At 40.6% G+C, this 22,816-nt stretch overlaps 1 protein-coding gene across 15 annotated transcripts in view; it reads right to left on the bottom strand.

The window, feature by feature from the left end:
* Positions 1-894: 894 nt before the first annotated feature.
* PRRC2C (proline rich coiled-coil 2C) overlaps positions 895-22,816 on the bottom strand; it is a 76,768-nt gene continuing 54,846 nt past the window's right edge. For 5 of the 15 annotated variants that reach the window (XM_019753750.2, XM_074322308.1, XM_074322310.1 and 2 more), the window contains exons 21-35: positions 22,034-22,222; positions 21,642-21,893; positions 20,373-20,465; positions 17,335-17,436; positions 13,957-14,158; positions 12,104-12,304; positions 11,232-11,344; positions 10,701-10,837; positions 8,445-8,676; positions 8,129-8,251; positions 6,942-7,160; positions 6,440-6,543; positions 5,922-6,048; positions 4,776-5,012; positions 895-2,762 (exon numbers count right to left, since the gene is read on the bottom strand). In XM_019753750.2, coding sequence (XP_019609309.2) covers positions 2,505-2,762; positions 4,776-5,012; positions 5,922-6,048; positions 6,440-6,543; positions 6,942-7,160; positions 8,129-8,251; positions 8,445-8,676; positions 10,701-10,837; positions 11,232-11,344; positions 12,104-12,304; positions 13,957-14,158; positions 17,335-17,436; positions 20,373-20,465; positions 21,642-21,893; positions 22,034-22,222 — 2,589 coding nt within the window. In that variant the 3' untranslated portion in view covers positions 895-2,504. Of the gene's footprint in view, positions 2,763-3,212; positions 3,266-4,775; positions 5,013-5,921; positions 6,049-6,439; positions 6,544-6,941; positions 7,161-8,128; positions 8,252-8,444; positions 8,677-10,700; positions 10,838-11,231; positions 11,345-12,103; positions 12,305-13,956; positions 14,159-17,334; positions 17,437-20,372; positions 20,466-21,641; positions 21,894-22,033; positions 22,223-22,816 lie in introns of those variants that run through there. The other 10 variants (XM_019754560.2, XM_019755368.2, XM_019756174.2 and 7 more) reach the window with 8 other exon arrangements.

The following is a 22,816-nucleotide window of genomic DNA, read 5'->3' as shown; positions in this document are numbered from 1 at the left end:
CAGGTGGGCACAGGTTTGTGCTCCCAGCCTCATCCGTCAAGCCAGCTGAGAGCACATTTAGAGAAACGCCTTAAACTAAAACGCTTGGCTATCAAGGCAGCACTTATTAGCACTTTAGTATCACGTGTTTAAGGGTCCATGTCCACAAGTAAGGAAGGCACACAGGCCATCAGGGACTGACTGGTCTTCCCGGGGCTGGGGCTGGAATTTTAGGCGAGGAAACCCCCTCGGTACCTCACTCTATAAGCTGAATAAATGATAAATCAAATCCCTTACAGTTTGTTTGTGTACGTGATGACTATGAACGTGCTGGCAAAGATATGAAAAATACAAACATACCGTGTCTCCCCGAAAATAAGACCTCGCCGGATAATCAGCTCTAATGCGTCTTTTGGAGCAAAAATTAACGTAAGACCCGGTCTTAATTCACTATAAGACCAGGTCTTAATATAATAAGACATATAATGTAATGTAATATAATATAAATAATATTATAGTATGATATAATATAATTAAGCTTTACTATAAGCTTATAGTAAATTAAGACCTGGTCTTATATTATTTTTTGCTCCAAAAGACGCATTAGAGCTGACTGTCCAGCTAGGTCTTATTTTCAGGGAAACACGGTAAGTACTGTTTTGGGTCCTTTGACTTCTGCCCAGAATGGTGCAGCGATTTTCTACACTCAGGACTGCACATCAAGAAAGACTTCTCTCCTCTTCGCTCCGCCCCAACAGAGAGGCCATACGCTTATCCTCCATGACACTGACTGTGACTGAACACGCTTCATAGTTCCTGTAAGTCACCAATAAGTCTCTGGATAATATTGTTCACTATTGTGGGTCCACGACAGACCTTGCTTCCGATTTTAGAAATGGATTAGAAGCTTCAAGATTCATTATTTAGAGAATACTTTATTAGTCTGTAATCAAACCCATGTAGATAAGACCTTACATATTTAATACAGTGTATTACCCCTGTACAAATGGAAAAAAATTATGTTTAACATTTCTAGACCAATATGGCTGTTAATTTCTGTACAATGCCAACCCAACACGATACAACTGGGATACTTTTTCCAAAGTTGACAGCACAGCTAAAGTTTCCAAAAATTCAAATTATATATATATGTATATGTATATATATATATATATTTATTTATATAAAAAGACCAATAGCAGTATGTTTTGCATCAATAGCAGCAACAGCTTCTCCAGGCTCTGCAGTCATCTGAACAAAATTATAGACATCCAGCACACTCCATTAAAACAACAAAAAAAGTAAAAAACCAAACCCCAGAAAACAGCAAAGTTCTGTTACTGTTGTGGTACCTGGCACCATTTTTTTTTTAAATCAGTTTCTCAATCATCATCTGGAAAGAAAACATTCTAGAATAACGTCATTAAAAACAGCTCTGATAAAGCACGGTCACTACTACGTATCCTAAAGCAGGTACAAGATATTTTACATTCACACAGTATGATACAGTACTGTCCTACACCTATGAGACTAGAGGATACAATTAAAAGGCATTATTTCCGACTCGGTTCTACGTTCCCGCGGAGGGCCCGAAGGACGGGACGACACGGCTCTGGTAAAGAAACGCACCTTCTTAGACAGGACTTCCTTTCATCAGTGGCTCAGTACTAGGTACTCACTGCCCTTCACACAGATCAGCTAAAAACCGTTTAAAAAAGACAAAACAAACAAACAAAGAAAAACCACCCCACTGGATTCATACAAAAATGACCGAGTGGAGGCAAGCAGGACTCAACCTAAGTAGTATTTTACCAAATCTGCTGTTTGAATGGTGAGAGCTCCGCGGAAGAACGGAGGCGCCTAGCCGCACTTCAAAGCTTCAGGCCACGAGCAAACACAGCGTCATTTCCAACAGAAGCAGCAGCCGACACTGCCCACTTAGCTGTGTTCGCGGATGCTGACATTACCATTTCCCCATCTGCTCACTCATGCAGGGAGAAAGGGACATCAAGTACTGTCCTCTGATTGTGTTCACCTCAGTTACCACGTTACAAAAATAGCAAAGCTGCCAGAGTCAAAACCAAGGCCCCTCTGCCAGCACCAGCCATCTGCAGCTCTTCACCACCAACCTTAGAAATGCCATCACCATCCGTGCAGGTCACAGGGGAGCAGAGAAACCACACCTGATGGGTGAGCCGGGTCCAGCGGGTGCAGGCCGAGCCGCTCTGAGGCAGTGATTTTCCTCTCATTTCTGTCTCATCTAACCACAAGGCCTTAATTCTACGTTACATCCACTCAGGAACGCGTGCACGTTTGTGTGGAAATTAGGACTGAAGATGCACAGCCCTGACAGAGCGTGTTGTACCTACTGGTGCAGCAGCTGTCAGTGTGGAGCGCCCGCGTCCTTGTGGACCTCCAGGGTCTGGGCATGGGCTGCTTCGCCCCTTTGGCTGCTGGCATCAGCTGACTTCATTCTTCCTCTCCCCTCTCCCCTCCCCCAGCCCCCTGCAATAAACCACAGCCGTTTAAGATTTTGTTTCTTCGGTTTTGATGGCCTGAGGTTTGATCGGTCCAGTTCTAACAGGTTTGGTGGCTATGGTGGGTACAGGGGGTGGCTTTTCTTCTACTTTTTCCTGACAGACACTGGGAGTGTCGGTCAGTGTGTCAGGAGGTTTGCTTGAATCACTGTCCACTTTCTGGGCTTTGCCTCCTATCTGTTTGCTCTGCTGCTGTTCAGAGAAGAACCGTTGCGTGGACTGAAGAACCTCTGCTCTCTGCTTTGCCTTAAAAAACAAGAAACAACAACTGAAGACGCTGTAGCATTACCAAAGCCTGTCAACCACTCTCGGTTCCAATCCTTTACCAACTGTAAATCAGCGTTCCCCACGCTCACTTGGCCCAAACCAAAAGCACCTCATTGATCTTTCAGCTTTTAATGGACAGATTTCTTCCTATCTATCTCTGAAAACATTCCATGTCATTTTTTTTTTTAATATTTGAAATGAATAGCAACACCTCCCACCACCTTTTCAAAATTTGCCCTCTTGTAAGACATTAAGATAGAAACTGTTGTTGGTTTGTTATCTTTTATGGACCAAATCTAATTAATATCAAATGTTATACAGGGAGCCTGCTTGCAAATTTGAAAACATATAAGTAACACTTAAAACGTGTAGTTATCAATACGTGGTCTACAATACAATGAAAAGGAAGCACTTATATTGTGGCATTACCAACACCTAGGAACAAATGTCTTGTGGCTGAGTCCTCTTCCCACAGCTCTTTTCTGCAGGGGAAGAGCATCAGAAATTAGTCACTACAACTTCACTTATCGCTAAGTTCTGACAGCTCCCACCACACACTGCGCTGGTAGAGAAACTCCCTAGTTTTATTGACTATGCTCCCCAGTCAGATACTTACGTCAACCTGAAACTTACACCACTGTGACATACACAACTAAAACTGAAGTTTCTACACCGCTTGCACATAAAAAAGCCCTTCATGTTTCACAGGTAACTTGTACTATCCAAAAACCTGAAGCAATTTTCAGGAAATGTATGCTCTTGCCTACCCCATTATTAAGCTCTCATGCCATTACCAACACGAGAATTTATGAAAATCAAGTGACAAGGAGCCAGGAGGAGAACTGGAAACCGAGGCTAAATAGTTTCCAAAGATTTCTACACATACTAGTATTTTTCAGTTATGAACAGATGGAAATCCCAGGCACACAGTCTTAATAAAAGCAGATACTGTTTAACATGAATCTCACTGCAGGGCAGTCCTTAAATCGGATTTCTCAGGATCAGAAACAAGGGCTAGCAACCCAGAAAAAAACTGTAGCCAGTCAACCCAAATCTCTAATAGGATTATCACAAATGTGTTTCTACTTCAGAGCAAAGCATGACTATGCACGTTTCCCTGTTTGAAAGCAGTAAGCTTTCCTTTGTACTAGTCTGACCTGATATACGTTAGTGACAAAATAGGCCAAATTCCTAAGACCTCTAAAATCAGTAAATACAGAAGTAAACAGCGCCAGCTGGCTGTCCGGCAGACAGGTAAGTTTGTGCTCTGCCACTGTCCCCACACAGACTCCTGAGGGAACTCGTCTGCATCGGCAAACCTCCCGTGTATCGTGCCTTTTATCGCGAAGGATCCCAAAGTGCTTTTTTGAGTTCTTTCTCTACAACACCACAATCTACTGCAGAATACAGCCACCCTGGGTGGCAGGCAAAAGAGGGGCATGAAAACTGAGACGAAAACTGTACTGGGATGACTCAGGAGCGAAGAAAAAGCAAGACAGGTAACATGTCTTACCCATTCCAGTTTTCACATAACCATGATTTATGTATGTTAAGCTTTGGGAATGGGGGTGAGGAGGGGAGGAATAAAAACAAAGAAAAATAAATCGAAAGAAAATGGGGAAGCGTAGAATAGTCCACATTACTTTTTAGCTCTTCCAAAAAAAAAAAAAAAAAAAAAAGCAGGTAAACTCAGATCTCCCTCAAATATTTATTTTATAATACAGCAATTCATTTGGCCAGCACTTCAAAGGTTAACTTGTTTGCTGACCATAGTTGCAAAAGAAAAAAGAAAAGAAAAAAAAAAAAAAAAAAAAAAGGTGGGGGAACAGGGAGAAAAACAAAACAGACAATAATGAAAAAGGAGTGAACGAAAGGGGTCAGCTCTGGGAAGTGCGCCCAGACAGTGAAGCCTGGACAGCGGGAGGCCCGGAGGCATCTGAGGACACTTCAGAGGCAGGAGCTCGCTCTGCCGGCTGGTAACACTGTACTAACCTTCATGTCTTGTTCAGCCTTCAGCGCAGCCTGGGCCTGATTACCTCTGGCTCCAGACAGTGATCCACAAGGACCCCTGGCTACATGTGGCAAACGAGCATGGCTCATAAGGCCTGTGGTCAGCGGAGGAGGCATCTGACTGGCCAGTGCCATTGGCGGCCTCTGAACAGGCGCTGGGAAGGTGTTAGTATGTGGGGCTCTTACCAATGGAGGGACCAGGTTAGGCTGAGAGAGGATCTGAGTGAAAAAAACAAGACATACAACATTAAACTGTTAAAAAACTCGCTTTTGCCAACCAGACAGGGTTGGCTTATCCCAGAGTAAATCTGTATCAGTTCTGCCAGGGAAGGGACGTGTACAGGTTCCTGCCATTCTAGTACGGGGACCAAGAACAAACAGGCCATGCTTGGAGAGCCTAACAGAAAAATTAGGCAAAGCACGCTATGGCACTTCAGCTGCTTCTAGCATTTCAGCTACGAATTCTGAAGGGGAGATAGAAAGGCTATTACTTAGGATAGCTTTTTAAAAATATATATTTGCAGAAAAGGCATACACCTATACCAAAGATAATCTGAAGATAAATTAAAAATGACACCAATTCAGCAAATACTTGTTTTCTCTGGAACCAATTCCAGTTTGAGAGTGTTCTTATCAATTTTAGTTCGTCCTTCCATATGATCAGCAAACGGAAGAGAAGCCAACGATTTACACATATATTACAGCATCTTTTGGAACATTTACCTTACCTACATGTAATTATCTTTTAAAAAACAAAAAAAAAACACCCCAAAACAAAGTAACAAAAAAACACTTTAAACCTAGAAAGCTTTAAGCACTGGGACCCTTCTCTGAAAAGTCAACTTCTTCAAAAAGATAAAAGGAACAGGACTGAAATAAATTACCAGAGCTGTGTGGGGATTCTACTGTCTGCTGTAGAACTATATGGATACTACCTGTGTTTAGCTAAAAACTTCAGAGACTATATTGGAATGTCATAACTTTTCTGTTAAAATAGAAACTGTTTCTCATTAAAAACAGTGCTTCTGAACTGGTTATAATATGGCAAGATTATAAAATCAGACAATTAGCCAGATTAGCAATCATTTGTAAGTAAATAATACTCATTTCTCACTTATATCTGCCCACCTGGGGTGCAAACTGTGTAGGAAATGGTTGTGTCATTCTCACAGTGGCGGGGGCTGACTGGAACTGCTTCTGATACACAATGCTGTTCATTTTGCTGGACTGGCTGTTCGGACTTGTGGAAGTGGCCCTTGGAAAGAAGTCGTCACTGGTCAGTATAGCAGCGCCAGGTAAATAACGCTCTTAGATTTGCAGAGACAGTACGCTTGGCAGTTTCATCACACTTGGGAGTTGATGAAAATTTACCAAGGTGAGTTACCAAACGTTATGGTAGTGGAGAGACATTGGAGGGGCAGAGGTGAGAAAGGATACTGGCTAGATTTGCCCTGTATGGAAAAATATTTTCTTAAAATACAGTTTAACAAATACATTCTTAATGCTTTAACAGCTTAACATTTTAGATAAAACGATCAGAACGTCTTGTGCCTACCACAGGACTGGTGACATATTACATATCTAACAAAACAAATGGTGCTCAGTCATCTGGAAATGCCACAGGCAAGTTTAAATGCCCATTTTACCGGAAGGGGCTAGACGTTGGTGTGGTGCTTCTCCCACTGATTGGAGGGGTGCCTGGTTTTATGTCAATGCCACTTCCAAACGCTTTCAGTTCCATTTCAGACATCTGAGAAAAAGAACAAGATAAACGTAACATTTCTGCAATTCCGGGAGCTAACATACTATGTTTCATACTCCATACGTGAAGACTTACTCTAGCAAAGGGCCAAACTCCTATAGTTTTCAAATACCATGGAATCAACAAGGCCCAATCTCTGGCTAAAAAGTCTTAAGAGCCTGTGTAAATCCAATTCTCCCACAAAATCTGTGAATTCTTTATTATTAGATAAAAAAGAGACGGCCCAAAACATTAAAAGTAGAGAAAAAGTAAGTATATGGGGGTTTGAGATTTCCCAGAGGTGGTAAAAACTGATGCATTTTCTTTTTGCAGACGACACAGATGCACACATCCACACACACGGCCTGAAGTTCACAGAGAAGGGCCCATCCCCTCCCTCCACTTACTTTCCCCGTGGCTGTGATCATGCTGTGCTGTGTCCCAGCTGGGATCAGCCCCCTGAAAGGCTGGCTGACTTGTGCGGGACGACTCAGGCTCTGGGCCTGTGCCTGGGGGGTGGTGTGCTGCAACGGGGGCTGAAGAGTCTGAGGCAGAGCAATTAAAGGCTGCCCCGTGGATCCAAAATTCGGCAAGGAGAGCTGGGATGCCGGTAGAGGTACCGTAACCTAGGACACAAGCAAACAGAAACCGCAGCCATTTGTTTCTACTGAGCCTGCTGAGTGTACATCCCTATAACTGTACACACCACTCTCCAAACACTTCCGAGTAAGATTTTCAACAGAACCCATCAACCTACTAATATTAACACATTTCACATAGAAATCTTTCACTTCGTGACTATCTCCATTCTTTAACTAAAGGTGCAGCAAGAAAACAGATCAGCAGTGGAGAAACTATGTAACTGAAATAATTATGACTGTGTTTGAAATAATCCACAGTACATGTCAAATAACCATAAAATACAATCAAATCATGGGGATGCAATTTGAGAAAGTAGTCACAACCGCCCAAATAGCAATTTATTTTGAACGTCAATAGGGTACCATATTTATGAGTTGTTACCCCTAAAGGAACCACCACAAATCGCTGAGAAAACAAGTAATGGCTGCCTCGCCCCCAGCCCTCCACCAACTTCCAAAGAGGAAGGTGTTTAATGACACTGCTGGAGGAGATAGTTTCAAAACACAAAACACAATTTTCACGGACAATTATCATTACATTAACACACTTAAGAAGAGTGCCTGTCATCTGCCCTCTGCCATACTGTCACCCAGCCCTGGGTTGTGTTAGCTGGTGTGGTGGTCAGCGCCTATCACACTTACGTGTAACTATATATCCTGAACAACGGCTTTCAGTTTTATATTCATGAGATCCTTTGTTAAAATTAAGTTACATGGAAACTCATTTTTAAAAAAGAGGCAAAAACCAGAACTGACGGAAGTGGGGGTGGGGAGAGGGTGTGAGACTGAAGCACATTCCACCACCCAAGGACCCCGTGGAAATGCAAGGACAGAGGAAAGCCTGAGAGCCACTGCTCATCTCCCCATCTTGGTTCTACTTCAATTCCCCAACAACAAAAGCAGCAGCGACAATAACAATAATAGTAATAATAATGAAAATTGAGGAAATTTACCATGCCATAGTTTACCTGCTGCAGAGTACTCGGTGACTGGGCAGTGTTATAAAAATTGGTCTGACCAGGCTGTTGTACTTGTCCAGAATAAAGGTTTGAAGCCTGGGTAAGATTTGCTCTAGCCTAGAAAAACGTAGTAAGAAAACAGCCGTAAGATACCAAGGTTATGGCATTAAAGCCGTCTCTAAGAATTTTAGCATCAGATACAAAGGAAGACCTTTGTATTTAACGTTTGTTTTCCCCTTTAAAAACTGCCCTTCAGTAATAATCCGCTGCATATGAATACAACGTTGGCGCCCGCTCTTGCCCGCCCTACCTGGAGGAGATGGGTATCGATCAGCTGGGACCCGCCCAGTCCTGACGCCTGGCCCAGCTGATGCTCATACAATATAGGAATAGGCTGAGTACTTGAAGTCTGTTGAAAGGCAAGACCCGACTGAGCCTTGGCAAGTTCCTGGTGTTGGACAGCTGGAAAGTTGTGGATGGCCGTCCCAGAGAGGACCACAGACGGCTGGGAGAGGCTGCTTTGCATAAAGGCGGGCTGAGATCTACATATGGGAGAGAAAAGGCTTCTGTCAGAAGGTAATTCAATCTGGAAATCTTAAGAATGAGTATCCCAAATGACCAAGCACTCTCACTGGCATAAGACGCAGAGACTACAGATTGTTTCGAAGGCACTTGTTTCAAGACTTAGAGCCCCCTATACAATGACGCTCCACGCATACAAGTTCTAGAGAAAGGATTCCTCTTCCTGAGAAACTGGGAAGATTTTTTCCTCTTGAACAATCACAATGATTCTCTTTACAGGTGTTTACTAGAAAACTCAGAACTAAATCTACTGTTTTCCCCTTGGCATCATCCATTCAAGTTTATAGCAACAATAGCTCTGACTTTTACTTCTGTATTTCATGACTTCTCCTCACGTATATTTCTTATAAGAAGAGGTCTCAAGGCCTCTACGGAATGAAGCAGAATAGAACGCCACATCAGGATTACTCACAAAGTTTTGTTTTTGTTTTGTACTAAACTGTGTTTGTACTAAACAGGTCTGGTCTTCAAAAGCACATCCTTCAAGGCAATTGTTAAAATGGGAATTATAAAGACTGTCGTTGCATTGCTACTCCACCTCCCTTGGCTATGGCAGACATTACTTACTAATCACCGAACTCTTTCACAGAGCTGGAAAGTAGCTGCAACTTTTCAACAATGTTTCAAGCAGCCAATACCAATTAAAAGGAGATGGGTTTGTGAGATTGAATCTATTTGCTATTTTAAAGTTTTATTTTTTACTATAATTGCCAAGATAACCTCAAATTTAATAATACAAAAGACACTGTCTCTAACTTCTGGTTGGGGTAAATAGTTTTACTTTTATTGGGAGAGAATTTCTTCAAATAACCAAACAATGATGAAGTAATACCAAAAAATGAACATATTATATAACTAATCATACAGATGTACTAAATTCTACTGAAGAATCTTTAATCAAAAAATAAAAGTGACAGCCACATTTATTAAGTTTACTAAAAATTCTGCTCCATTAGAAAAGTTTAACTGGCTGAACCTAGTTTCTTTAGGAATGTAATTTTTATGTGCCCTAAAGAAATAAGCTGTATCAACTGATGCCAAGTTTAATCTATAAAGCATGGAAATTCTATCTGAACTGCATCAAAAACCAACATATTTCTAAAAGCGAATGTGTAACTTTGTAACCTTCCTAAACTGTCCTGACAATAGTTTATTTTACTTTTTGATGCTTTACAGCCATTTGCCATGAGTATCGATGACGGCTATGCCAGGATCATTGCTGTCACTGACGCTTACCCCACCCTTCCACTCTCATTAAGTTGGAGATGAGACACTTGGGGTTGCAGCCAGATCCTGTCACTTCCTTAGGTGAGTATAACCCTAGGTAAAAAAACCCAACCCCTTCAAGTTCCACCCTCCCCTCCTGTGTCAGATGGGGATGACTTAGTCTACCGTATGGGACTTTGTGAAGACTAAACTTCCTAAGTTACTATATGTAAAGGGCTGAAGAGTGATCACACAGAAGGAAAATTCAATAAAGATCAGTTTTCCTACTTCCTTGCAAAGGTCACACTTGCAGTGAGTCTTTCAGAAGAACGGTTTCTTCCCCACCACACAGCACACTTGTCACCACTGTCATCACTACTCCTGCTCTTTGTCTCCCTCGCGACTCCTCTTTCACTGCATCCCACCTGTCCACGCTGTTATTTGCCACATGTCAGTTCTTACACGGAGCAGACTTGGGTTTCCAACTGTTAGCCATCAAGATGGCTCTTCAACCTATAGATCTTTTAGAGCTGTTTTCTGTGGCTTCTAATTGTTACGGGATTGCTGTTACCCCCTTCTTCAAGGAGCGTTGAGGACTGACTTTGTTCAATAAAGTCTGACTGACATGACCAGAGGCTTAGGTTCATGATACATAATCAACGCGATGCATAATTTAATGCAGTTTATGACAGGGAAGGAAAGAGCAGTAGGGCTATGGCAAGAAAGCTCAGCAATTGCAGTGTTTCCAAGATCGCAGACATAACTGCACACAGTTTACCTATATGGCTGAAGGGAAGAACTGAATAGCTCCTGAGCCTGGGAAACAGCAGGTCCGGCACCCAGACTCAGCTGGGCTTGATGCTGTCCTTGCAGCGGCGCGTAAATCGGGATTGGGATCTGCTGAACGGAAGTGGGCTGCAACGCAATGAAGAAGGAAACAAAGGCAAACAAATTGCATGTGAACTCCATAAACACAGCTCACAATACTTGCGCAAATAAAAACTTGAGATGCGATGAAAATAAATGACTAATGCCATGTATCAGTTCCCTTTGAAAACAAAACCAAATATAAACATCTAAATTTCCTTTTCAACCCATTACTTGTTCTACATTGTTAATCATCAAGCGTTGAGAAATTTGGTAAAGTTTTAAAATTTTGCTAATACTTATCAAGGCAAACATGGATTATCCCACGTTGTTGATAGACGATTGTAACTTCAAAGAGTGTATTATTTGTCACCTCAGATACTATTACACCATAAAAATGCTAAGAAACAAATACAGGATGGAAGAAGCCTGTGATAGTTACCTGAGAAAGACCTGGTTGGAAGCCTTGTTGCTGAGCCAATGACGGTGGAGCCAACCGTGCATGCTGGGTACTGAATAAATGACTTGTGTCCATATAGAAAGCTGGGATTTGAGCTACAGACCATCAGGAAAAATAAGCAGTAATAAGTGTTTAAATTTCAGAATTTTCCAAACAGAAACTAAAAACCAATTTTTACAATAGACTTCAAATTAAGTGAGCTCTTGGAAAATTAGTACAGCCAAGGAAAACTTAGAAATGTGAAAAGATGCAAGGCAAAAAGATGCAAAGCTTCTAGCAGACAGGTAATATGCAAATTAAACGACCTCTAGTACTCGTGAAGTACTAGAAGAAAGGTATAATATACTGTCAATGGGATATAAACTAGTAAAATTTTTACATATTCTAGTAAAATTGAACATGAACCTGTTGAACAGCAAATATATTCCTGTGTTAAATCTACCCACTACTAGAACTTGAAATAGCCTCACTATTCTTTCATTTTGAATTTAAATCATCGGTGAATTTGAATATTATTCAAATATTTGCTAGACTGACATTGTGATAGTAATACAAGTTACCCGACACCCAAGATGTAATTTTTTCTTCTCTGCTAGTGTTTATCCTTCCCCTTGACTTTATTATCAATTTGTCAAGTCTCAGAAAACAAACTTTTTGTCTCACATATGTTAACAGGTGGAAGGGACAATAGCCAAGAACCTCAGAGTGCCAACTGAGGAGACACAGCAGTCCGTTCTACCAGGAAATAAATTTGCAAAGCAGATCAAAAAACATTTAAAAACTTGACAGGGTAACCAAGAAGAGAAAAAGCAAGCGTTCAGAAGCCTTCACTTCCTAACTCCCTGAACGCTCACCTGCTGCGGACTGAGACACGTAGACCTGCGGGCTCTGCTGCTGGGCGATCAGGGAAGGCATACAGCTCAGCTGCGAAAAGTGACTCGCAGAGGGCAGGCTGCTTGTCTGTAACTGCTGGGGTTTCACTTTACAGATATTAGGAGGGTCTGACGTGGTGGTGGACTTTGTACTCAGAGAAGAGGTAGTGTAGGTACCAGCGCCTATGTTTGAGAGAGACAGAAAATAAGGGAACATCGTACTTTTTAAAGCGCTGCTGCCATCACAGTAAAATAACTCAAGCACCCGCCGGGAACTGCAGCATTAATGTTTGTGCCCCGTGTACTTAGATACTGCACCTCAGGACAGCGGGGATAGGTGGTATCTTATTACCATAATTATTTCTATCTACAGCTCTCCCTCTCTCCACTCCCCTTGTATACACTTCAAAAACTAAGACAAACTTAATACATAAGAGGCATTACACAACTTGAAGGGTCAATTCTTTCTGTTGTCAATGCTATAATGACTGAAATACTGGAGGAAATGACAATACCGGCATTTGACGAAAGTGAGACAGTTATTTTCAGCCGTCTAACGATGTTCTATCTGAGGACCACGGTGAAGGTACTACTGTCTCCTACCTGAGTCTCTACCAGCAGGATGACAAGAAGGTCCGTGTTAAAAAACTTATCCTAGTTGAGGGGAGTGTGGAGAAACTACAGCCCTGGCAAAAAGGAAGTTCCAAAGACAGAACTAGCAATCTTCTCAGTCCCTTCCTTGATCTCCTAAACTTCCGATCACACTCCTGGTTCCTTGCCAGCATCACCCCCTACCGAGCCGAGTAGACTGGGGCCCAAGGGAGAACCAGCAAGCGTAATGAAGACGCCTTGCGAATGGGGGTGGTAAGGGATGCTTGAACAGGCTTTAGAGGAGAAAGATACACAGCCGGAATACTCTCTTGGGTTTGGATCTCTGGGTTTCTCTTAATATGTACTTCTGATTCCAGGTCACATCAAAGGATCTAGTACAACCCAAAGACCAGTTCTTCTGGTCCTTAAAACTAGCAGAGAGTGACAGGACACTGAAAAGCAGGAGTTCGATCAGTGAGTAAGAACCAGTCAAAAACCCAAATTCTGTGTTGGATTTATTTTATATCTCCTGGAGCTGCCCACTGCTTTGAAAACATTAGAAAATATCAGGAACGCTTGAAATGAAATTTGTTTTCAATAGAAGGAAAATGGTTATGCACACAGTAAAAGGGTGTAGGTTCCCTAGAGTCAAGCAGTTTAGAAACAGACTGTGATTCTTTAAGAACTAACTGTAAAGCCTCCAAATGGGAGATACCGGTAGTTCAATCAAAGGATTACACACTAGTGAAAAATTTAAGAAAGAAAAACTTTTAACTTGGGGTGCTTATGGACTCTCCTTAAAAACAAAACAAAAGCCCCAAACCAGTGGATATCATCTACTCACAAAACAGACCGGAAATTCTCTACCCCTAACTCTTCACCAGAAAATATATGTCAACCCAATAGATTTAGGCCAATAGCTTCTTCAAAGTAGACACAGACTGCAAAATATTTAAAAGCTGTGTGGTTGTGTTATTTCTGAGTTGGTTAATTAGCTATGAGTTAAAAATTTTTAAAAAAGGTGAATTTTATAGAAAACTTTAGAGAAACAAGATAAACTAAGATGGAGAGGGCAAAGAGGGAGGGGGGTTAGAAGGGCAAGTTTATCAACAGCTGAGAATTACCTCAGGCGCAACCTGACGGCTTTCACAAATGATGCTCTTTGGGGGGATAGTAACAGAAATTATGGTAAGAAATTTGAAAGCGTTTCAGAAATGTAAAGGGAAGACACAGAAGAGTGCTACCTGACAGCGACGTGGTGGGAGTGACCGAAGCAACCGGAATCTGAGGCACGGATGCGCTGGAGAATGAGCTGTAACTGGTGGGGCTCGGCCCACTGGCACTACTGGGGACTCCACTTGCGATTGGGGGTGCCGCCGAAGTGACTGGAGATCCCTTTTCCCTCACATTTGGAGAATTCTCCCATGCTTTACGTGCAGACTCCATCTGCAATGAAATGGGACACTTTTTAAAGCAACAAAAAAAAAAAAAGAAAAAGAAAAAATCACTAACACAAATACATAGATATAAATACATGTATACATATATACATTTAAATCCCAAATATAATCTTTCAAAAACCACAAAAATAAAAGATTAAGATGCTACGGTTTTCAAACCTTTCACTTTCCCCTTTATCTTTGTTCTTTTATTTTACTTGTGAGGTAGTGAGTTTTAATTATATCTTGACAGAGAATTTAACGGCTTTAACACAACAGGCCAGTGAAATATAAAGTCACGGCTCTGGTATCATCTAAATACGAGTCCCTTCCCCACCAGTGAATAAAGAAACGGAACTATCAGGCCCTTCAGGATGGACTGCAGGCTGATTCTAGCAGGAAAGGCAGGCAGTGCAGGCCCTCCATAAATACCCATTCCCTCCATCCTTTCTTTTTAAGCCAACAGTTCTCAAATGGCAGATGACAGGCACCTTTGGTTTGGCTGTTTTCTGCTCAGTGTTTTAAAGGGTGGAAATGGGTCCTATTTCAATTTATTTTCAATCTCTCTAGGGCAGTGCTGTTCAACAGACATATAAATGCAGCCACATAAATACTTTCAAATTTTCTAGCAGTCCCATTAAAAAAAATAGAGATAATACTAATTTTGATAACATGTTTTATTCAACCCAATATATCTATGATATAATTAAAACCTATAATCATGAAATGTTTTAATAAATAACAATACCAACATTTCAGACCCAGCACCCATTTTCCTTGACACTTGAAGTACACGCCTCAACTTGGATTAACCACATCCAAGAGCTCAGTACCTACACGGGGCTCGTGGGTACTGAACTGGAGAACAGAGGTGGGCCCTCAACCAGCTTATGCCTCCCTGAACAGGAAGGGGAGAGAGACATAGATTCTGAAGGTTTTAGTTCTGCTAGTCAAAATACTGGGCCAAGAGGAAAATCCAAGATAAGCTATAAAACTCAGTGGAAATGACTTATATGAGGGTACTTTTGAAAGATTTTTTAATACCACTGTTAGGAAGTTTGTAGGTCTCTGAAGCACCAACTTTAACTTTACACACACTAGAGATAATTTAATCTTTTCTCAATAACGAATGTCATCTCCATTAACTCAAAATAGAAGACATCTTCATGTTTGCTCGAGTCTTTTCTTCTCATAATCACCATGCTGGTTTCAAATGTGTTTTATTTTAAAGGAAAAGTCTTGGGGGGAGGTGTTAAAAAAAAAAACAGCTAAGAAAGTTAGACATAATGCACTCTGCCTATACTAATTGAAATTTTATGGTTTAGAGCCATTTTTACAGAATGTAGTGCCTTTTACGTCAGTTTTGTTGTATTAAAAATACAAATTACAGCTCATCAAACTTGCATAATGTATAGGCCAGATACATTGGGCTTCATTTCATTTCTTAAGCAGCAAGAAAATTTAGATTCTATTTTTGGAAATTCAAGGCAACAAAAAAGTACAATTATTTATACTAATTTTTCCCCTTGGCAAATATACTGTCAATAATATCCATATAATAGAACTTTTCTATACCTTATATAGTACCCAAATAGAGATGTCAAGAGTAGTAAAACTGGGGCAGCCGGATGGCTCAGTTGGTTAGAGCGCGAGCTCTCAACAAGGTTGCTGGTTCAATTCCTGCATAGGATGGTGGGCTGCGCCCCCTGCAACTAAGATTGAAAACGGCACCTGGACTTGGAGCTGAGCTGCGCCCTCCACAACTAGATTGAAGGGCAACGACTTGGAGCTGATGGGCCCTAGAGAAACACACTGTTCCCCAATATTCCCCAATAAAATCTTTTTTTTTTTTTTTTAAAAAGGTAGTAAAACTAAGACACTAGAGGAAGTTTTAAGTGAATGCAATTTAATTTAAATTCATTTAATTCTAAATGTGTATTTTTATTTCTTCTTGGAGTGTTAAAAATATTAAGCGAGAGGCAATCCTGAATGGGTTTTCTGAAGAATTAACAACTGGCCTAAAGAATAATTAATGGTATTATATTTGCTCAGGTGAAATTAGACTATTGCCTTGAATAATGTAAGGGTGAAACCCACATGAAAGACATAATATGAAGCATGGGTTGAGATAGTCATTCAAGTGGAAAAAGAATAAAAAAGGAGCAGTAGGATTGGCAGTAAATAGTCAGAACTGGGTAAAGACGGGGATGACACAAAGCAGAGGTCGTTGTCTTATACGTTTTATATAGTCTCAAACTTATAATATTTATTAAGACTCTTACAAATGTGGGGTGGCAAGAGGTCAAGTGGCCAGGAGGCTGGAGACACTTAAACAGAGAGAGTCTAGAGATGAACACGGCCACATCATGAAAGACTTAGCCTCCGCCTCTCCTGAAGACCATCAACAAGACTGACCGTCAGCCAGCGTGAGGCCCACACCAGGAGGCCCTGCTGTGACAGCTAAATGCCCACCTTTAAAAACATCCTCAATTCCATGTGCACTTTTTTTAACCATTGATTAATCTTGAGATGAAAAACTGATTTAAAACACTCAACTGTAACAAAGCATTAGTAACATAGCTTAAAATTATAAACATTATAGGACATAAAGAAACAAGCCTAAACTTCATGTCAAAAAGCACGTGTTGCTTAAAAGATCTTTTGCCCCGTATTCAAAAATTATCCAACAACAATCAATTTAAAATCACTTATGTTCATCAGTTACTTCATAAAATATTCTAACTATATTGCTTTCATTCGATTCACGTATGCCTTACAGTAAAGGCAGAAAATTAGCATTCTTTTCATTACTTGTACTTAGGGAAAAAAAGCGTGCAACACCAAGCTAGTTGTTCTTTCGTACACGACCAACATATGCAAAGACTATTAGGCTCTCTAAGAGGAACTTAGGACAAACGTGGAATATAAATGTTCTCCTGTAATTTTACGACAAAATTCACAAGCATAATAGGCCTTACTTTAGATACAAGGATATCAAGTCACTGCTAAGTGGTATTAGAAGCTAATAAAAATATAAAGGTATGATTTGACAGCACTCCAGTTCCTCAGCTTAGTATTGTTGCTTACCACACAAAACTAGTAAAAAGACCAAGAGAATATCGTTAACGTATGTCCCCTTGCATGCAATCGTCAAGGACCTTTAGAGACGAATGTCGTACATACCTTGAAGGTGAGGCTGAAAGTAGTGGGAGGGACGGAAGTGAGGCTGGAGCTCTGTTGTCCAGTCTCCCTCTTAGGGAGGGGAAGGGTGTTGGGCAGGGGCACCTGAAAAGGTAGGCAACACATATCACAATCGAACTAACTACATCGGCTACAAAAGCCCCATTAAAGATAACGCTACGTAGGCTAAGGGTGCTTAGTTTTCATCAGAGGAAACAGGAACATCGGATTACTCAGCGCTACAGTGTGTTCATAGTAACTGATGATTCTGGGCAGCTCACATAAAACTCCTGCCTTTTTATGCCTGAGTTGAAAGAGTCTGTCTGCCCCAAATATAAGGTATACACTAGAAGGCAGTGCTTCTCGTATTTTACTGTGAATACAAATCACCCGGGGATGTTGTTACAGTGCAGATTCCGATTCAGTTGGTCTGGAGTAAGATCCGAAGCCCAAAGCTCTGCATTTCAAACGAGCTCCCAGGTGGTGCCAGCATTGCTGGTCCCTGGACTACACACTGCGCAGCAAAGCTCAAAGGAATACAGTTTCCAGCATTTATGGGATCCTTAAGTTTTATCAGAAGCATTTAACACGGTAGTGTAAATATAAGAAATTAATCTCTTTCCTGTAATAGTCAACTTCTGTGACTAGATTCAAAAACAAAAGTAATACGGGGCGGAAAGTAGGGAATATCACTGCCCCTCCCCAATTACACTAAACATCGCTTTACTATAGTGACAACACGATTATGGCAAACATTGTTAGAAACCTGAAGATATTAGAAACTCGCCACCCGTATCTTTTCCCTCTAAGCCTCTGGATCTTGAGATTGTATTGTGTACTATTTACTATATGACTGATTTCGATGCTTCATTCAGTGGCTCTGGTAAAATGACTGGGATGCTAGGGGTGTTAGGTAATCACCCTGTGATACTATGGACTATCTAATGGAGCTTATAATACCACGGATTACTTAATAGAGATTATTTTATGAAGCTTTAAAAGAGCTGCGCTGTAATAATAAAAAGCACCACCTGAATTTATTTCTTCAGGACAGTCAAGGTTCAAAACAACTGTAACTCAAAATACCTTAAAATTAGGTAACACTAACTAATAACTACCAACTAAGATCCTAAAACAGTATATCAAGCTTCAGCAAGGGGAAGAAGCCTTTGTTCGGTATAGTTTTTAGAAAGACAAAAGCTCTATGCATAAAATGGAGCCCCCCCCAACAGACTAATGAAGGAAACAAAAACATTTCACAAGTCCCTACAATTTCTCCCACGCAGGAAGGACATTGTTGTTATCACTACGTTAAGTTCACAGTCACCAGCACACTTGGCACAAATAAGCAACAATGTGCAAACATTCCAAATTGATGACCATTTATAATGCTCCCCGACCCAAAGTGAACTTTCTGTTTTCAAATATACTTCGGACACACTGCTAAAAATCAAATGCAGACAAGACTATTTACTTATACACAAGACTGGGTCTCTTCCCTTCAGTCGTCTCTGTGCACAAGTCACTCACTGTTAATTGGCCTCACAGATCACACAGAAACCATTAAAATGCTCATACGGATATTTTCAATGGGTTCTGAGAATAGTCTTTCCTTCCCCACTCATATTTTCATAAATTATACTTTTAGAGGATAGTTTGGCAGAAAGTGTTGTTATATACTTTCTTGAAAAAGTACACCTAAGAAATACTCCGTATTTTTTAAAAATGAAAAGACACTACAATTAAAGTAAATTCAACTTTACTGAGATGTTAGTGATTCATTATTTGATAATCTCACAGTGACATTTAGCACTTAATTTGCCAGGAAGTCTTTTTGTCCTTCCCAAGTATTCCATTACTTCCTATAAGTTAAATAAATGTAAACCTTTCTCCCAAAGGTCAGAGGAAAGGATGTGAAACGGATGAAATTTTATATCATCGGAAAGTTGGACAAATTACATCAATTGGCTCCTAAAGTGCTCTCCTAACACAAAGAGGAAACGTGTGACTCACTCCTTTCTCCCTTTTTCTCAGCTACATACACAAGCCCTTCAGCGGGACTCTGAAGTTGGATTAAATGATCCCTAATGTATCTCATCTTTCTGCAATTCTATATACTTGATGCTAAAGAGAAGAATAGAAAGCATAGGAAAAACATTGTAAGAAGACATAACTGAGGTTTTTATCCTCAAACTGACAGAGTTAAAGCCCTTTGTGAGAGTCTTTTAAATACATCTGTAAAGGATATTTTTTGAAAAGAATAAGCCTTTGCTTATTGTAGAGAGCTACATTTAATAGAGAGGGCAGCTGACCAAACTTCCACCATAACTGCCCTCCATAGCAGGGGCCGTACATGTAACTGCTTCCACAACGGGTTACCTAACTTCTTTTGGGCTTCCAATTTTTCAGTCAGCGAACTAGGCGAAATGATGGACTGTACTGACTCAACACAATCTTGAATTTATAACATGGTTGCTCTGGGAAACTACAGCCAAATGTACGTGATGTACTCGCTCCTTTTAACAGAGCATTGAAGAGCTTCTGGAGTACTTACATGTACGTTACAGCTCCATCTTCACAACAGGAACGTTAAGGTCCAGTATAATTTTTTTTTAATTAAAAAAGAAATACCTGCATCTCTGGTAACACTGTCTTTCTGTTTTAATTCAGTGAGCTTCCATTGTATTATAAAAAGGTTTCCTTTAAGAACAAAATGACCAACAAAAGGAAATGCTGACTCCGTAGAAAACGTGACAGCTAAGAACAAAAATTCTTACCAAAACCAGGTTAACAGGATGAGTGCTTACAAAACTCAGCCCAAGCACCGCAAGCCTGGATCTTAAATGGAAAGCTGTTGCCTTTCAGAGGAAAAACAAAAACTCAGCCTTGACTACTTTTGCTAATTATATTAGTGTTGCTAAATACAAATTTGCCATCAACTCCTTCCCCGAGAAGAGTTAAAGACTGGTTATACAACATGTGTTAGGTAACAATAGCCAGGTTCCTATCCCAACACACCACCTCTCAGGTTGCTTACTTACATTATTAACCAAAGTGTCCTCCATCTTCGCATTATTAGTAGCCACAGTGTTCGGCAGAGAAGAAGAAGGTGTAGTATAGTCTGTCACAGACTCCTGTGGGGTAGTAATAGGGAAAAAAAATGTTTTAAACTGAATTAATGAGTCACTTCCTAATGACAGCCGAACAGCTGTAAAGTTGTTCTAGAAGAAAGCAGGAGAGGGGAGCCAACCTTAAGACTGGACTCACTCCAACCTTAACTTAAAGGCCGTAAACGGATAAATCAAGCATGAAATCACCATTGAAATGATGGCATTTCAACTACTGCTGGGGTCCCGCACATTTTAAAAACCACACTGCACAGTACTAAATATTTATTTCTGTGGATTACTAGAAAAACCTCTTTGTGTGGTTCTCATAATCTATAGCTTACTTTCAACTATCGATTTTTCATTCTCTTCAAAATAAAACAATGTAGATGAATGTCAAGATCTTGTCACAATTATTACGTTTTAGTATAAATTTATCTTCATGAAATTCTTTAAATATGGTACAGTTGAATCACATGAGCTTTTTACTTATATACATTGTGTTGCATGGTTTTAATTAAAAAGAGAAAAATAGTCAAATAACATGAAAGAGTCCATCTACCTTTCTTCTCAGTGAGTGTCGAAATAGTGGGTATAAATTCATTCTTCCCACAAGTGTTGGTCCCTGTACGTCACTCAGTGTATCTTGCCTTAATGAGCACTTTTTAAATATATGCATCTTTCATTCAATGTGGTCCCTAAGCGCAAGCCAGCTGCTTTCTCTGGTGCTCAACAATTAAAACAGTCTGTCCCAAGTCTTTCCAGGAAGAGAACTAACTATACTGGAGTTACCAAAGTCTGCCTTACTTCCCGACTTCAAAGTCTCACTAGTGGGCAAGATATGGCTCCACTATAACTCCATTAACCAAGGGAAAGTATTAGGTTGGTGCAAAAGGAATTGTGGTTTAAACGGTTAAAAATAATTGCAAAAACAGCAATTCCTTTTGCACCATCCTAATAATATAGAGTAATTCTTTCAAAGCCTACGAACCCAATGGAAAGCACTTTAATCTTGTGTAGACATTTTTCACTTTACACTGCTGAATGGTCCGGAATTAAGAGTACATTTCCACAGAAAGCAGTACCTTACTGTAAGGAATTTCATGAGCTCACACATGCACACCATGAAATAAAATCTGCTCTGTAGAAATCACCCATGTAGTCCAGACTCAGGCCTAATGCGCACCCACGCGCGCAGCTCACCTTAACATCCGAGCCATATTCTGCGGCCGGCACTGAGATCATGGCTCCGATGTCACCAGACATTTCCGAAGCTGCCTTGGGGTCCTTCGTCGTCACGGGATCCGCACTTCTGACCGCAGCAGGGACGGGCTTCTCTTGTCCTTCTGGCTCCACCTGTTGGGCATCTTTCACTTTTCTGTTTTTTAATGAACGTTCCTTTCCAATAGGACCAGGCTTATGTTCTTTGTTTTCTACTGGACTCAAATCTGGAAGCTAAATTCAATGTTTATAACAAAAAAGGCATCAGGATCAAAGGCATTCACTGCAAACAAAATTCAACTCGAAACTGTTACTTGCTCTCCCTAAGTGTTCTCTGCTTTCATACAGTTAGATCTGGACTACGGGTCGTTTACCTTCTGGGCTTTGATAGGGCCTGCGCGCGGCTGCTTCTGCCGCTGTTCTTTCGGTTCAGGTATTTTGTCAGTAGTTTTTTCCGAAAGCACAGGAACAATTTCATTTTCATTCCCATTTGAAGCTGGAGCACCAAACTGAATTGTGTCAATTCCAATTTCAACTCCACTTTCTTGACCGTTCTTGGTTCCCTAGGTAAGAGAATATTTAAAAATTTGTTATCAAAACAGTTCAAATTTGAACGAATGACTTATGTCGCAGCATACATTTTAAAAGTATAATAGGTTGGAGGCAATCTACATATTAACTGAGACTGACTAATGAAGTTTTAAGGGAACTTGCCTTAATCACTATTGATTTATATGTATTAGGAAACAACTGATAAAATGAAAACTAGCACAAGACGTAAGTTTTTTGCTTTTTTTAAAGTCCTGCCTTTAAGTGCCATCAGGGGCAAATCATAGCCTCAAGTTATTTCGTCGTTTAAAACCAATACAAAAGGAACAAACACAGAAATACAGCATCAACAGCAAATAAACTGACGAATGAATGAATGATTGTGGGAAAGAAGACAGCAATACCAGTGTCTCCTAAGTGTGCTCTGAAAATAAAATGAAGTAATATCCATTAAAGTACTTTGTGATTGGAAATGGAGTACACACACCTTAGAAACCCATTCAGTTAAAGAACTCATTTATGCAGCACCTTCTTTGTGCCACGCACTGATCCAGACACACAGGAGCAAGGTTAGGTTAACTTACTCAACTTACGTTAGAACGGATGGA

This window comes from Rhinolophus sinicus, linkage group LG17 (assembly GCF_036562045.2).
Source record: "Rhinolophus sinicus isolate RSC01 linkage group LG17, ASM3656204v1, whole genome shotgun sequence".
NCBI lineage: Eukaryota > Metazoa > Chordata > Mammalia > Chiroptera > Rhinolophidae > Rhinolophus > Rhinolophus sinicus.
This window is presented reverse-complemented; position numbering and strand designations above follow the sequence as displayed.